At 43.7% G+C, this 16,628-nt stretch overlaps 3 protein-coding genes and 1 long non-coding RNA gene across 4 annotated transcripts; 1 reads left to right on the forward strand and 3 right to left on the reverse strand.

Moving 5' to 3' along the window:
• Window positions 1–2,787: 2,787 nt before the first annotated feature.
• On the reverse strand, window positions 2,788–13,391 carry LOC27209254. The gene is made up of 3 exons (XR_006541802.1): window positions 13,104–13,391; window positions 4,534–4,726; window positions 2,788–4,473 (listed from the first exon to the last, which is right to left on the reverse strand). It is a non-coding gene; the product is annotated as an uncharacterized LOC27209254 (long non-coding RNA).
• Window positions 13,392–13,474: 83 nt separating this feature from the next.
• LOC6730688 (hypodermin-B) lies at window positions 13,475–14,257 on the forward strand. Its single transcript, XM_002077822.4, has one exon. The coding sequence runs from the start codon at window positions 13,507–13,509 to the stop codon at window positions 14,233–14,235; it is 729 nt and encodes a 242-aa protein (XP_002077858.1). The 5' UTR covers window positions 13,475–13,506; the 3' UTR covers window positions 14,236–14,257.
• A 25-nt stretch (window positions 14,258–14,282) lies between these two features.
• Window positions 14,283–15,230, reverse strand: LOC6730689 (trypsin beta). Its single transcript, XM_002077823.4, has one exon. It carries the CDS (start codon window positions 15,141–15,143, stop codon window positions 14,352–14,354), a length of 792 nt encoding a protein of 263 aa, XP_002077859.2. The 5' UTR covers window positions 15,144–15,230; the 3' UTR covers window positions 14,283–14,351.
• A 57-nt stretch (window positions 15,231–15,287) lies between these two features.
• LOC6730690 lies at window positions 15,288–16,611 on the reverse strand. Its single transcript, XM_016179168.3, is given in 3 exon segments — window positions 15,288–15,900; window positions 15,962–16,166; window positions 16,168–16,611. Coding segments are annotated over 3 exon segments (900 nt in total). The 5' UTR covers window positions 16,329–16,611; the 3' UTR covers window positions 15,288–15,366.
• Between the last annotated feature and the right edge of the window lie 17 nt (window positions 16,612–16,628).

The following is a 16,628-nucleotide window of genomic DNA, read 5'->3' on the forward strand; positions in this document are numbered from 1 at the left end:
GGCAATGGCCACGCGTCATTTGACGCATTATTGTGACATCCTGGCCTCGATTTCGGTGGGCGTGCCCATCGACAATGCGATGCTCATCGCATAATCATAATTAGTTTTGCATAATTTGACACACTGGCTGGTGTTTTGGCTGTGAAATTTTCGTCGAGTCCCCGAACGATATTCAATTACAAACGTTGCCCAATGTGCTAAACATTTCGAATGTCTGGCCGAAATTAATTTGTTTGTGTAACTGGGCAAACTAACACTAGTCCTGCTGCTGCTCCTGCATCCTGTGTCCTGTGTCCTATGTCCTGTTCCCTTGGAGGTGGAGGTGTGCAAACAAATTGCGTACGTGTACGGGCGGCGAGGTCCTTTTGGTCCTTTGGTAATTGTAATGCGAGCAAATAAACGACCGAGTGCCGCACGAATATTCATACAGCAGTGGCGCACACATATGCACAAAGGACATTTGTACTCACATACATAGACAGGGCGAATGGAGATGGAGTGAAAGGCAAATGCCGACAGGACAAATGCTTGATGTGGGTGCCTTGTTATTGTCATACCCTCGAACAGCACAAGTTTTTAATTTCAATTTTTCCGCTCGCACTTCCGCCACTTTCAGTTCCACAGTCCGAAACAAGTTGTGTTACAAATTTGAATTTATGTCCTGCCAACACCTGCGATATCCTGCTGTGGTCAGCTTCATTCAGGCGAGGTCTCCATTTCGTTTTCGTCCCGATCGCACAAACTTTTGCCAGCACATTAGCTACATATGACTCCTTAAAGTGCTTACTTGCTCTGGGATCGCCGTGCTAGCCAGGGGAATTCCTTGATTGGATCCGGGTGTGAAAGGACGACAAGGACTTGCTAAAATTGAATTCAAAAAGTTATGAATAGTTAATAACTGCGGGTAGAAGGAGGATGCTATGGGAATGTGAACGGAGGCAAGTGGAAAAGGGAAAAGGACAGTAAGACATTGTAACTGAGTGAAAGTTTCGGGTGAATCGTTTTGGAATATTTAAATTGCTTCTTGATATCAAAAGTGAAAGGTGTAATAAAACATTCCTCAAATGCTCTGTCATATTGGAATTTCGTTTAACACACTAAGCTTCCTGCTGTTTAAGCTGCTTAATCGCATATATGTGGTTTCAATGGCGAAGTGATTAAGACCTTAAGGTGGTGCCCCCAACCCCGCTTAATTGTTTAAAAACGAGTCCTTTGGAATCGCAGACATTAAATCTCAACTACAACAATGGCGATGCTCCCTTCATATCGCCTGTCACATCGATGCTTAACTGGCAGTGCCCAGGGCTGCGTTATAGTGACCAGACTGGGCCGAACCCTGACCCGGATCCATCCAATCCATTGTTCCGACATCGGCTGAATTATTAATCAACAATAGAAGCGCGCAGAACAATGCCGGTGGAACCTAACACTTTCCCTCTGTCAAATTCGGGCTCGACATGTGCGGAATCGAATATATATATCCCCATATACCCCGATACCTGACTGCTGTCAATGCAATCCACATTTACCAGAGCCTTTTTCATTAGAGCAATTTTCGTTAATTACTGCTGACTAAGGATGGGAAAGCGGAGGAAAACACTTTGTTGCCACGTCCGTAAAGTGTCTGTTTCAACTTTGGGGAACCGAATAATGCAGAGCGAGAAATTGCAATGCGATAAGCACTATTTAGATCGAAAACTTTGCACAGTTCGCTGATTCTTTTCTCTCAGTGCATCAGTCTTTTCAGCTGCAGCTCCTGTCAATCGATGTTGCAGTTGCCGGACCTCGATTTCATTTCGGTTTCGCTTTTGTTTTCCTTTTCGGCATCGGTTTGGCATCTCTGACCTATAAATCATCTAATGGCCGGGACAGGTTGGGTTTTTGTGGTGTTTTCGGGCAGCGGATCAGGATGGGATGCTGGGGCTTGGCTATAGGGATGGGCAGGGGGTCATTGCAGCTCCAACCGCCCCCGCACATGTGTCAATATTTGTGCGAAATGCGGCCGCAGTCTCATCGACACAAACACTCTCCATCATCCACATTCGGTTTTGGTTTTTGTGGGTTTTAGTTTGTTGCTCTGCGAGTTGCAGCAGCTTTGTTGTTCATTTTGGCACACGCTTTTAGTTGTTTAAATTTAAGTTACTGGACAGCACACACACACACACACAAAAAGAAAGAAATAGAGCAGAAAGAAAGCCAGAGGTCAGAAATCACATTGAATATTTTAGCTATTATCAGCTGGCAGTCGACTTAATTTCCGTTTGTATTTTCATTGCCCAATTCCAAAGTTCGCAGCTTACATTTGTGAACAGATGGACATCTGTTTTGCACTTCATTTGTTATGGAATTGAATTTCTTGAGGTTTTCTCCGCCGGCTCCTTCTGCTCTTCGTTCTGCGTTTTTCTTCCGCACAACGTGGCGTATGGGCAACTTATTTGCCATCTGTCATGGCTGGCTTGAGAAATGAAATGAAATCAAATGCAGTCGACTGAAAAATTGGAAGCAAGAGTTTTGAAAGAACTTCTTTTTCGGTGCTCTTTGCTCAAACTTTCGATGGGAGCAACCTTTGAGTGGTGTAAAACATTTACCCAGCTATCAATTCCATTCAATAAAACAAAACAAAATATGTATTTGCAAACCTAATCAGAAAATATGGTGTAATTTGTTTGTTTTAAGCAAGTTTTAATTTCTTTTAGCACTTAAGAAAAAATTCTTAATGTTTAGCCTCCAAATTGGAATGGCAAAAAACCATTTTCATTTGGAAATTCCATTACAAACTCGAGAGTTTGCCAAATGTATTTCTTGCTTTCTGGACCAAAACAGGGGCAACAATTAAAAGGCAAATCTGCAATTGCTTAAACTTTAAACCCTGTGACCACAATCCAGGACAATGGATGGCAAAAAGAGCCCAGTGGAAGCAAACCGCAGAAGGCAGAGTGGAAAAATCTAAGAGCATTTCAGCCGCAAGCTGCCGCAGGTCCCAGAATAGTCATAAATTTCGAGCGTTTTTAACAAGGAGCAGACAGCAAATGGGAAATGTAAAGGGCAAGCGTTAAAAAGATACAGAAAAAATAAAGGCCGGTAGAGCAAGCAAGTATCTGCAGAATAAGTGGAACAACGCCTAAGGCGTTTGCTTTAATTTACTTTTTTCCCCCGGTTTCGGTTTCTTGCTCCATCATCTTAATGACACTTTAAAAATGCCCGCAAATGTGTAAATCATGTGAGAGCACAAAGTGCAGCCGGAAATGTAAATAGTTAATGGCCATTGAAGGCCATAAATGACCAGTGCGAAAGTTGACGCAAATATATTGTTTTTAATATGGCAGCAACTGCAGCTTGCCGCGGAAACCGTGGCAAAACGGAGCACCCTCGTCCTGCATTTCATATTGCTAAAGCGCGAACATTAAGTGGCAGTGTCGTCCTTACGCCGAAAGAGAGAGCGGGACAGGAAGGAAGTTAATGCAGGGCATTTGCCCCAGGATGCGTGAGTGTGGGTGAGCGTGAGCGTATACGCGTGTGTGTGTGTGTGTGTGTGGGAGCTCAACATTAAAACTGGAGAGGAATATATAATTAAATGGTGAATATCGAATGGGAAATGCTCTGGATGAGCTGAACGGCATTAATGGTGATGTTTTTTAAGTAAAAATTTTAAAATATTTTCTTTTCTTCTTTAAAGTTTGCCACTTGCTGTATTTTTTTATATATCTTTCGTGACGACTGAGTATTCATCAGTTGAGATTGGCTTTTAGGCTTAGACAAGCGTTAAAGGACTTTCCAAGGATTCCTTAGAGTTTCCCATCAAACTCGTGGCAGGCCAATGCAATACCCTTTCGCGGGTAGTGTACCCAACCGCTGCTCATCATTGCTAGCATCCGTACCACGCACGTAGTCCCGACCAGGAAACCCATACACTCCGAAAACTAAACAAGAGGGGGGCGTAAAGTTGGGGAAGTGGGTGCACGGGTTTTGGGGCGAAACAGCACGGGCATTAAGCACGTCGGCAACATAAATATTTTAATTTTGCTAAAAATTTGTGCTGAAAAGTCGCTTTTTTGCATTAGGAAGTGCGAGGCAGGGACTTCCCCGTCAGACACACACAGCCGCATACTGACACCCAAACACACACTAGCACACTAACACACAGACACACACACACACTGGCACGGCATAAACTAAACAAAATGGCGTCGACGAAAGGATGCGCCACGCAGCTGAGATGCTCGCTGTTGTTTGCCTTGTTTTTCCGGTGCTCTGCTGTAATGATAAGCGCTGTTAGTGTTTCACTTTAATAGGCAAAATTATGTGGCCACGCAAACCCACACCACACACACAGAGACAAAAGACTTTGACTCAAACACGGCTCAAAGGCATAAATTATTGCGGTTAACTGGCTTCGCTGGATCCGGCGAATGGAGCACGGAAAGCGTTGTCAAAGTTGACTCCTTTTGGCCAATAGTGTTCCAGATTTTGCTCCTGTTGAGTTGGTTAGTTACGGCATAATAAAAGAAATAGCTGAAAAGTGTGGAATATCACCATTTTCGTTGAATTTTTGCACAGTTTTAGTCCTGCTCCCCTTTTTATTTCAAACGGCTGCAAAAGTTGGGCGAGATTTATGCAAAGAGTTTGAGCTTGTTTGGCTTGGCTGGCGATTTCTAGGCAATTTCGTTTGAACATCGATGATTAATGGCAAATTTTGGAATATAGTTTATCCACGAATCGTGGGAGCCTGCAAAAGAAATTGAATTTAGGATATATAATTAAATTTGTGATATGATTTATGGGGTTAAACTGGGGTTCACTTACTGTAAAGTTCAAAATATAATTTTTTATGATTGCTTGTGACTTGTGGCATTTGCATGCAAAGCTTTTTCCTTAATTACTTTTACATAGTAAATTGTGTAAATACCTTAAGTCCTAAGCCATTCATCAATTTAATTAAGTGGCGATCGAGTGGCCGAGTAAATAGCTTGCATACCCAAAATATTTGAAACCATAGGCTCAGCTAAAGTTTATTAAGGCTGTTGCGGTTTATTACATGCATTTTAATTGGGCCCTAATGAAAGGCCCAGCAAATATTTGCACAAATTGCAGTTTACGAAAAAGTTGGCAATTTGAATTTTCGAATTTGCTGTTAATTGAACACTCGAGCTTGGCTTGTTTGCACTCCGCATTTGTTGGTCCTGCAGACAGGCCAACAACAGGCAAATAAGTGTGCAAACATGTGCTGGCCCACAAGCAAACATGGACAAATGAATGGTTAAATGTGTCACTAATTACGAAATGGCCGGCAATCAATCAGCGGCGGAGGGAAAAAGTCCTGGCCAAATGGCCGATTGGGGGACACTTAATGGCGTTTAATATTCAGAAAAGGTTCTCAGCATCTCGGGCGGCGGTATAATGTACTCAATTAAAATGCGAGCAAGACAAAGTATCCGTTTACCCAGACACTCTATCTGCGACAATTTATGTGGCACCACGGCGTATACTTAATGTGACAAATGGCCAGCAAAGCGCGGGAGTTCCAGTTAGTGGGAAATTTATCTGTACCATTCGCCCAGCTGGTTGACAGTTAGATGTTAAAACGAATCAAAAATGCCGTTTAGAGCCACTATTGAAATCGAATATTTATATTTCAACATTTTTTTCCACTAATTGCAGTGCTCACAATGGTCTTATGTACCAAAAGTCATTAGCCTGTGGATGTCAAATAATAATTATATTTTCACCCCCTGTCATCTGTCATTGTCTGGCATTTAAATTACTGATGACTTTAATTATAGAGTGTCGATGAATTATGTTGAGCTTTTCATGGGTAATTTGCAGCCCATTCGCAGTGAATTATGCGCCAATCAAAAAGACGACAACAATACACCACAACATATGCCCTGCCGAAATGAAATGGAATCAATTTTGCAAATCGAAAATCACTGGCAGGCATCAACATCACATGTCTGCCTGAATGGCTTGACAAATGTTTGGATTGAATACAAAATATTCGTAGACAACGGACGTCAGAAATCGGGCCTGAGTTGCACTTGAGCTGCATGTCTGGCTAAAAACCTGAAGGATGCAGCTCAGCAGCACCGACTTCTCGATACACGTCTGTCAATCTGCTCTCCAAGTTGAGTGTTTGGCTGTCTGTCATTCAATGATTGACGTGTGCGGGGCGTGTCAATAAACCGACAAGTCAAGTGCCGCAAAATTGAAAAGAACCAACTCAAAAATGCCAGGCAATCGGGGGGAGTAAGAAGGAGTGGTCTCGGCCGACAAGTCAAAGGCTGGTAATCCTTTGAGTGTTATTAATTTCAATTTTACACTCATGTGCAGGCCAAACTAATTTTCTTGCAAGCTTTTAATTTTTTCTGCATCAATGATGTGCTGCAAACAAACAACCAATCATGTTCAATCAATTTTCTTGATGATATTCATCACTTTAATTCGTGAGTAATTGAAAACCATAAATTTTATTATATTTGTTGCACAATTTCCCGTTTTCGGCTCCGAGTTGTTTGTGCTTTGCTTGCCTCTCGGCTGACGTTGTTTAAAAATACATGGCGTATACGTAATGTGGCATTCGAGCTTGTGTTTATCGTCTGTAGTTATTTGACCCCAGGACAGTTTCAGTTGTCTTTTTTAATGCCAGTCCACGGTCAAAAGTGCTCAAAATTGTTAATTATAATTAAGGGAGGCGCAGAAAAAACGTTCGGGTGGACCAAATGCAATTAATTAAAGGGTGCCACTTGCTGATGGATGGGAAACCACGGCGTATGTGTAATTTAAAATTAATTTGCGCTAAATGAGACCCACCCCTTCAAATGACTGATGGTGCTGGGTGCATGCCACATGCAATCGCTGTGCCACATTGCGTGTGGTGGAGAAACCTTGAAATGCATTTAAAATTCTTGCCACCTCTTCGTATTTTGACACGAATTTTTAATTGTTTCCCATCGATGGGGGAGTGGGAAATTGGCACATTCGGAGGGCATTTTGCACTCTGCGGTTTTCTAAATAACTAAATATCTTTGCCCGCAGCCGCATTTGTTGGGGTTTTGGTTCAAGTGGGTCTCATTGAGCCACTTCTATGGCTGCCGCACCACCGTCGCCCCAGCATGTGTCCCACATTCTGTGGCTCCTCTGGCCCCACAGCTATGGGGGCAAAGTTTCCAGATATTATCGCTGACCATTGCCCGGTCATCCGGTCTCTGACCAGTTTCCACTTTCCCTTTTCCCTGGCAGCTATCCCAGTCCAACCATGCCATCTAGACATGGTTCTCTGCAGCATGTTGATTTATATTTCTATTTGCTGTCCAAGTGTATCTCGGTGAGGCTCTAAAGTGGGTTATGAGGTTGCCAGGGGCCATCAATTTAATTATGGCTTACCGAATGGACATGTCGCGAGCGCAAATTGTCATCAATAAAGTTGCACATTAATTGTAATATACTAATTTTATCCCCATTCTTGGTTTCAAATCCCACCAAACACTACCACTATATATGGAATGTAAATAGTAAATAAAAGAGCAGCACCCGTTCCTTTTCTAGTTGATTTTGCAAGTTAACAAAACCCTCAGTATCAACTCGCACAAGTGCCCTGTGCAAAAATAGAAAGTACATAAATATTTAAATAAATCAATCAGACAAATGAAAGCTCTTGTAAATATTTGCAGTCTGCCTTCGAGGACCCCACTCACACACATGCACGCCCACTTAAATTTATACAAAAACAATCAATTGGCAGCTCAAATCACACACACAAACACACGCTCTTTTGTTTCTCTTTTGAATGGGCTATAAATGCCGGCTAAAGAAGCGCATAAAAAAACCTCACCGAAATGCTTGAAATGTAAGATAAACAAACCGGCAAAAAGATTCACCAACGCACACAAACGCACTTCGCACACGTACACGCACACGGACTTTCACTCGCACACTAGTAATAAAAGAGAGTTTTCCAGCTGAACGCAAACTCACCAAATTTCCCACGCAAAGAGCGAGGTGAATACTAAGAGAGGGAAGTTTTCGCTTTGAGTGATGCATTTAGAATTAAAAACAAAACAATAAAAAGTATTTCCAAGTATATAGTTGCTAATTATGATTACATTTGTTCACATTTCTATTTAGCGCTCTTTTAAATTAAATACTGTTTATTGTTACTGCACGCGTCGCACATTCTGGCTTTATTTGTGCCACTTGTGTTTTGGAGCACGCATCGATGCAGAAGCAACAAAAAATGTAGCACACTTTTGGGGTCACAAAAAATATGGCTTACTAAAATGGCTTTATAGGTGCTCTTGACGACAAGCCGAGGGTAGAAAAACTAAACAAGAAACACAGGCACTGCAAACAGGGAAAACAAAGCATAATAAATTGGGTTTTCTTGCTGGCGTGGCTGCTGCACTTAATAATTATAATTTATGCAAGAGTCAACAATTGTGGGCGACCAAAAACGATGCCGCACAAAAGGTGCACTTTCCGCACTGGGGAAGTGTACAAACTTTCGCCGAACACTAAATTTGCATAGTTTCGTTTCTTAATTGCCCCGCAAATGGGCTTTCGTTAAGGATGAGTTATGATCCGAAAGGCCTTGCACTTGATAAGAAAATCTACGAGGCTGAAATGGAACATTTAAAGCATCGAGAACAGCATCCTACATATTTCACGGGGACATCACAAAATTAGATACAAGAACTCCTATCTCTTCACCATATTTTATTGCTTGTGAGGACGTGATGAAGTGTGTCTGCAATTATCATCCAACTGATAGCCGGACTTTCGACCAGGCTCACCCATTAACATGTTGTCGGGCCTTTTGCGAGTTTCGGCGCGAAGTTAGCGGGTCTCGAATTGATGTGCTCCAATAAATTTCAGCTGGCATCGGAGTCAACGAGGTGTGCGTCGATGATGATGATGATGCTGGTGGTGGAGGTGGTGGTGGGGATCCTCTGGATCCCGGACTCCTTCTGTCCGCCCCTGAATGCTGGATGGGAACCGAAACCGCAGCTCCCCACCCTTTTTGAAGCCCGCAAACCCAGTTGACACATGTTGCAGTTAACATGGCAAGTGCATGTGGCAGGGCCTGTATCCCGTGTGGAGGAGGCTTCAAATGCCAGTTCAGTGGACTCTGTTTGCGGTGCAAAGTGATTTGCCATTATAGCAACACCCACTCACCCAGGGCCTGACCCACTGACACCACCGGTACTACCGGCACCACTGGCACCGCCAACACCATCGACATACCACTTTCCCGCCCCTCGGGACCACTGTCTTTGGCACTTTGATCATTTGCCATTTGCCTGTTTGCGTTTTAATTAACTTACACCGGCTTAATGAACTTTCCAGGCCTCCACACCGAAACTCAATCCGAAAGAGGCTGCTTATTAGCTCTTGGCACGGTCCCATGGCCATCCAATTGTGCTCCGGATATTTACTGGGCCATTCGCAGATGTAATTGTCGTTGCGGCCATTCGATCTGATGGCCAACACCTTGGCCATAAGGCTTAGGGCACCTCGTAAGCTGCTTAACCGCTGAGCTCTTGATTTCCAAATGAAGTTGTTCGTTCGGGGGATAGATGGGTATAATCGGGGTATTTTGAACATCTCCAGTTTGTAACCACTGCTGTACTCGAGCAGACTTCGTTCCAAGAAGGTTTATACGAAAAAAGCCACCATATTTGTTTCTTAAATGTAGTAACTTACATTTAATATTAATGTATCCTTAAGCAAAACATCAGTAACCTCCAAGACGCAAGCATTAGTGACTAACAAATAAATTAAAATGTCATTAAGCTCTGGCTACAATTTCTTAGCTCGCCAGTCCAGCCATTCCACAAACATAATTTTTTGTAATTGAGCCAGAAATCCAGGTTCTGCCATTAGCAGAAATTTTCTACAGCAACGGAATTCATAAAGGAAAACGAGGAAATGAAATAAACTTTTCATTAATTTCATCAATTGAATTTGTATGTTTCCGTTGGCGGAATTAATGGTTTCTCGTTGAATTTGTCGTGGAAAATCGCCCGCCACTCAAGGGATGACATTTTCCTTTCGACAGCTTTTCCTATTTGCACTTTGGCCCCCTGCGGGCTGTCAAATATTTGATTTGGCCTTGGTCTAAGCTCTTTTGAAGGCCGTTGGCCACTTGAAATGAAGTGGCGCCCGACACGAAAGCGTTCGAATTGTACGGGCATTCGAGTGGAATTTTAAGATTAGTGGACTGGAGATGGAGCCGCCTAATTGGGCAGCTCATTGAAGCCCCCAACTAACTGGACGCAGACGTGGCCATTGAACTTGAAGTTTGCCCAACTTCCGGCAGAGGAGAACAGCTGCTGGCTGGCGAACTTTTCGCCCTCTTACGTCCGAGTTTTAGCCCCATAAATTTCCATATTAGAGCTAGCAGGAAGCTGAACAAACATAGTTGATCCAATTAACTGGCTAAGAATCACTTAGGTCGAAAGTTTGGCCTGGACTTCACTTCACTTCACTTCACATCGCTTTGAGGCATCAAAGTTATCCCCTCAAACGGGTGCTCAATCCACTCTTCAAGTGTTCCGCAGGGGCGGATCCTTCTGCGAGTCCTGCCAGTCCTGCCACGCACACATGTCCCCCGTTTCATTGTCCTGCGCTCGCCGCAGTGGAAGTGGGATTGCGGCCTTTTGACGAGACAATCTGTATTCATTGCCACTTTAATATTTAGCGATGCGTAAGCCGCCGCCAGTCACTCACTCCACTGTGAAGTGATTTTTTCCCTTCCTGCTCGCTCCGTGCGCTTTTACTCAATTTTTTCCAGTGCTTTTAAGTGCAATAATTTGCATTGCAACTGACACGATATCACTGCGAAGTGCAGTGCTTCCCGCTGGCACTCACCGCCAATTGACGAGACAAACACGCTAGTTGAACATGGCAGAAAAAACCAGTGAATTTAAATTGCCAGAGTGATATTTGAATTAACACTTCCGAAAACGTACGGAATAATTGGCGCATTTTTATCATTTTCACAAAGAAATGCCATACAATCGATTTTATGTCTGTTTGGTTGGCTGGCTGGGAAATAAATATAAATATGCTGGTCGTTTAATGTGTTTATTCGCAAAGTATAACATCCTTTTTATGCTTTAATTAAGCAAACATTCCATTTTATTTTTCCGGAAATATACTTCTAATTATTTAATTTCCATCACATTCAGTTGGGTGGCACATAGAACATCTATTTATTTTGCAGTTGTTCCTGAGATTTTTACCATTGTGAAACGGCTCTCACTCTTTTTCTCTGTAAGAAATGTAAAAGTTGTGATCCCCAAATGTTACAAGTCCCCCTCAGTCCTTTTAATCCTTTGACAGGACACCCTTCTTCTTTGCGCTGCAACTCATTAAAAATGTTAAAGCGGCATCAACAAAGCCAAACAAACGGTAAAGGAGGAAAACGCGAGGAGGGCGCTGGAAAATCAGGGAAAGATGCCGCGGCAAATGGAGGAAAAGGAAAAATCCGCGAATGAGTCAAGGTGAACACACTCACTTTGGCCCAGAGATCCGTTTTGGCAGGCAAATGAAGCCGAGGTCCGGACCTCGGAAGATTCCCAACCCCCCAAACGCCGGGAAAACGCCTCATCCGCCCAACTTACGTCTCCACCCACATCCATCCACCTTGCAGAATGCATTTCCTCTAGACTTTTGCCTCGTTTCCTTTGTTTATTTGCTCAGTGCGTTTTCAGTTGACTGCATTGCTCGTAGTGGGTCCGCAAAGCGGGGAAAAGCGGGAAAAATCGGGGGAAATGGCAATGGAAAATCGGGACTCGGTGGGGGAAAATGCAATAAGTCACCGATTGGCGACAGGCTGCACAAATGTGTGGCCTAGTGCGAAAAAAAATTGCGTACATAAAAATGGGTTACCAGTGCAAGGCTGCCCAAGGCACATTACGTATACGTACGTATACGTAATGCAGTTGCCCAGCGTAATGGAAAGCCATAAAAACGATTTATGGCAGTGGGAAAGAGTTGGCAACGGTGCGAGAGGGGTTAATCAAGGTCAAAATTCCCCGACACGACTTTAAGACTCTTTTATTCTCCTGGTCTTATTTTTATGCGATTTATTCCGCCTTCAATCGAATGTGATTTACAGAACTAAGAAGTAAGATTTCTAGCAATTTATTTGCCAATAAGATGAAGATATAAATCCAAAGTCGAAAACTACATTTGTCTTTTCTTTTTTTTCAGTGTAGCTCCATTTTATCTCTCCTCCCCACAATTGATTGAGTTTGGGGATTTGTAGATATCATTAGCTGTCCCACATGACATTTGTGTACGTCCCAGTCTGATTTAGCCATTTATATTCACATTTCCAGGGCCGCAGTCAACGAGATCTTAGGAGTCAGCCGATGCTGGGTTGCAATTAATCGTTGAAAGGATTACACGCCCCCCGGAGGAACTCTCATCTGGCCGCTTAAGTGATGCTAATTTATGGGCCCAGCACATCTTGCCCGTTGTCTCCGATGAATGAGCTCTTCCCCAGGGACTTTTCCACTGACTTTGCTCGTTTCGCACTCGGTTTGTCCAGTGTCGTTTTCACCAGGAGTTTTGTCGTAAGTTTTAAGCCGAGATTAGACGCCATTGTTGCCAGTTATGTCCACCGCTGTCTGCGGCTTGTTTGCATTTCACGGGGAAAGTATTGCCTGGTTTGGTTAAACAAGCGTGTCAATCCATTATGACCATATAAAATTTAATTCCATAACTCAGTAAATTATTTAATATTATGGTTTCTACTAAGAAATATTAGTAACCCCTTTAAGCTAACCCGTATGCCATCATCATCATCATCATTATCTTTCTGCCTCAATGAAAGGCATTGCAACGGGTCAAAGGACACCTTTGTGCCATCCATTTGCATCCTGCTTCCAGTCCATCAATTTCAGCTGATTGTTATTGTTGTTATGGTTGCGACACCAAACTGCAACCGCATCCGAATCCAAACCGCCTAATCAACGTGTGACTCGCACACTAATGAACTACGGCCGCCAATTAGCCAATGGCCACGCCCACCACCCACCACCCATCACCCACCACCTGCTCTTTGACCCGCGATTGACCGCAGAAGATTGAGTGGCACTGACCTGTCCCACAGCTCGTTAGACCCATTGGTATCCATTTAAGGCCCAGAAATGTCATCAGTCAAAGGATAGCGAAGCTCCTTTGTGAAGTCCTTGAAATGCTCCGTGCAGGAGGTTCTCGCAACAATGCCCCTGTTGTTATTGGTCAAACTATTCGCCTTGAATGCTGGGTGCTCAGTTCTGGCTGAAGTTATTTGTATGGCAGAAGAGCTGAACAACACGAGCTCGGTGTTTGTACTGCAATATACAAATTCAACAGAAATATTCAAAAATGGAAAACAATGTGTAACCAAGTGTAACAAAATGTCCACTAAGTAACCAAGGCAAATCCAAAGCGATTCTCCGCTGATTAAACGAGATAGGCTAAGATCGCCTAGGTGCTGGCATAATCTAAAATAACATCGCAATGTTGATTGGATCGTGTTGGGTGTTGATCTTATTTGCAAGAAGCTCCAATGGCATCTATAATGGAGTAGAGGCAAAGTTTGACTTCTGGACCTTCCTCGCCTCCGTGTGGGTAGGTGGATATCAGGAGTGCGGCGGTGCAGTGATCGAAAGCCGAATTATCCTGACAGCCGCCCAGTGCGTCAAGAATAAGCCGGTGAAGAGGATCACAGTCCGTGTGGGAACGCCGGATATCAAGAGAGGTGGCAGAATTGTCAGGGTAACTGCGCTGGTGGTTCATGAAAATTATAAGGAGTGGGACAACGATATCGCCCTCTTATGGCTAGAGAAACCAGTGCTTTCCGTACGAGTGTCCAAAATTCCACTGGCCACCAAAGAACCCTCTGAAAACGAATATCCCAGCAATGCGGGATGGGGCGAAAAACTACTGGAGTCCTACGTCGTGACTAGAAAACTACAAAATGGCGTGACCAAAATCCGTCCGCGGAGCGTCTGCGCTGAGGAACTTGTTGAACCGGTTGGTGAGAATCTTCTCTGCGCCTTTTACACCGAAAATGATATTTGTCCTGGCGATTATGGAGGTCCCTTGGTCCTGGCCAACAAGGTGGTTGGCATCGCCGTACAAGGACACGGCTGCGGGTATGCCGTTCTGCCCTCACTTTACACGAACGTCTTCCACTACCTGGCATGGATAGAAGAGAATTCAAAGAAGCTAAACGAAAATAAATAAAAAAGTTTTTAGTTATATGGAAGAATTGAATTTTTATTTCATTTTTTATGTCTAACTATTATATAGCAATATAAAAGGTTACATGATTTTTGTAGTTATTCGATTGCAGGTAAATATTATATTTTAACAATACTTTCCCAAATATTTTCTTGAACCGTATATTTGATCCAGTTGCGGAAGAATGCAATATCTTCGTAGACCCCCAGATTTGTACCACAACCTTCTCCCCAGCTGACTATGCCTACAAGCTCATGGCCTCCTGTCGTTATTTCAATCAAAGGACCACCGGAATCACCTTCACAAGAATCCCATCTATGTCCGTCGGCACAGATCATGTCGGTAGTTATTCTACGGTCCCTGTAAGCTTGTTGGCAATCCGTTCTATTCAGAATGGCTACATGTGCGCCTTGCAGTATTGGCCACGAAAATGAAGAGTTCTCTCGTGTATCTCCCCATCCGGAGACCAAAGCAATTGTACCAGCCACGGGAGTCTGTTCGGCTAGAGGAACTTTCTTAACTGTGCCACCAAGCTTGAGAGGTGCCTCCAAAATCAGCACAGCAACATCATACGGATGGTAATTTTTAGGCACGTATTTTGGGTGTGCAATGGTCTTCAGCACCTTCAACACCTGGCCACCTTTGCTCCAATGCGAGGATCCAGCGCGAACTGATAGATCCGCTAGAGATACTTTAGAAAGGCAATGAGCGGCAGTCAAAATAGCCCGATCATTGTAGACGACTCCACCGCAGCGATGTAACGAAACATTTAGCACCGACACTTGCCAAGGAACATATTCGATGGGGATGTAGGAACCTCCGACAATCCGTTCCTCTGGCCCAGGAACTCGAGCAGCAGAAGCCAGGCCAGTAATTGATACTAGTACAGATAGTATAAGCCTTAAGCACATTATCGAGCTGTTTGTCTTCCGTTCCGGATGTTTCAACTGAAAATCACGCCCGTCTTTTATAGGGCTACCCTGCAATAACTCGTTTCTTGAAAAAAAACCAGGGCATATAATTCAGTTAGTTTATGGAAAACTTATCTTTTAACTTTAAAGTTATTGGCAAGTGGGTTATAACGCGAACACCATGCACCTACATGTCGGTTATCTATAATATATTTTTTATAATTTATTGAAAATGTATATCCGCGTATTGGGTGTCCATAAACGTTTCAAACATAAGCCTGCGCTGCACAAATGCTGTCAGTACTACTAAAGTCAAGGAGCCAATGATCACAATCTTGGATAGATGACGGCTTCCACTTGGTGTGTTCTGTTTCGCAGGAGCTTCCTCCAGCCTATTTGCACAGTTTTCATAGAGCTGTCTCAGCTGCAGCTCGGTGTTCACAGAACTTTTGCTAAAATCACAGAGTGAATCCAGGCCATGACAGTCCAACGGAAAGGGCTGGGCCTCCAGTCGCACCAGTAGGGTGTTCGAGGAGATGTCTCTGCGGGAAACATCGCGAAAAATCGCCAAAATTGTCTGACCATTTTTGTGATCTTGAGGTTCGAACATGGATTTAATTACGAAGTGATGATTGTATCTCTCGTCCGTGTTGAAATCAAAGCTTTTCAGACTTATGATGATCTCGCTGGAGGAATAAGGTGCTATCCTGCCGGTATTTGGATTCACTGTATAGTTAAGCCAGGCATTCGATGTGACCTGTAAGAGTAGCTGCAAACAGTAGATAGATTCATATACACGATGGATTGTTCTCACTCACTTTGAAAAGAACACGTCTATCGGTGGGATTCAGCAAAGTTACCATCCTCCTTTGACGGTCATCATAGGGGGGATAGAAAGTCAGTACTTGAGGGCCCACACTAAGCAACTCCATTCTGGCCTCCAATTGATTTGCACTCGTGCCTCGTTCCCTTTTTCTATTTCTTTCTATTTCGAAGGCAACCAAAATGTGTCGGAAATATGCCTGTGTTTGACAGCATTTGCATATGCCACCCATCGATCCGGGTGCAGTTCATGTTTTCGCATTTATTGCCACCACCAGCCGCAACCAAATACTGGTGCTCCTCTTTCCAATCTTCCCCACCGATTCGCTGACCACAGCTGGAGGCATCATCACGCATTAGCATTAGGCACTTTCCATGTTTTGGGGCAGCGCTTTGAAATTATTTGCAATCCATTGCACTTGTTCGGGGCGGCCAGCGTTTCCGATTCCTATTCCGATTCTGAAACCCACTACCAAATGGATGATGAACTCAGCTGTCCAGCTGCCTTTTTGGGTCATTCATTTCCCTGCGGAGTACTGGTTGTGGTGAACAATTGATGATGCCACATGTGGGGCACTCTGTATAAATAATGGCACTGAGGGCAGTTTCGATTGATTCACGGATGCCACTCTCCAGTTACATTTTGCGAAATAATACCAGTAG

This window comes from Drosophila simulans, chromosome 2L (genome assembly GCF_016746395.2).
Source record: "Drosophila simulans strain w501 chromosome 2L, Prin_Dsim_3.1, whole genome shotgun sequence".
Classification (NCBI taxonomy): domain Eukaryota; kingdom Metazoa; phylum Arthropoda; class Insecta; order Diptera; family Drosophilidae; genus Drosophila; species Drosophila simulans.

What these genes read in the sequence shown, in the direction of transcription:
- LOC6730689 (XM_002077823.4), bottom strand. Translation starts at nt 15,143, where the DNA reads ATGTGCTTAAGGCTTATACTATCTGTACTAGTATCAATTACTGGCCTG.
- LOC6730688 (XM_002077822.4), top strand. Translation starts at nt 13,507, where the DNA reads ATGTTGATTGGATCGTGTTGGGTGTTGATCTTATTTGCAAGAAGCTCC.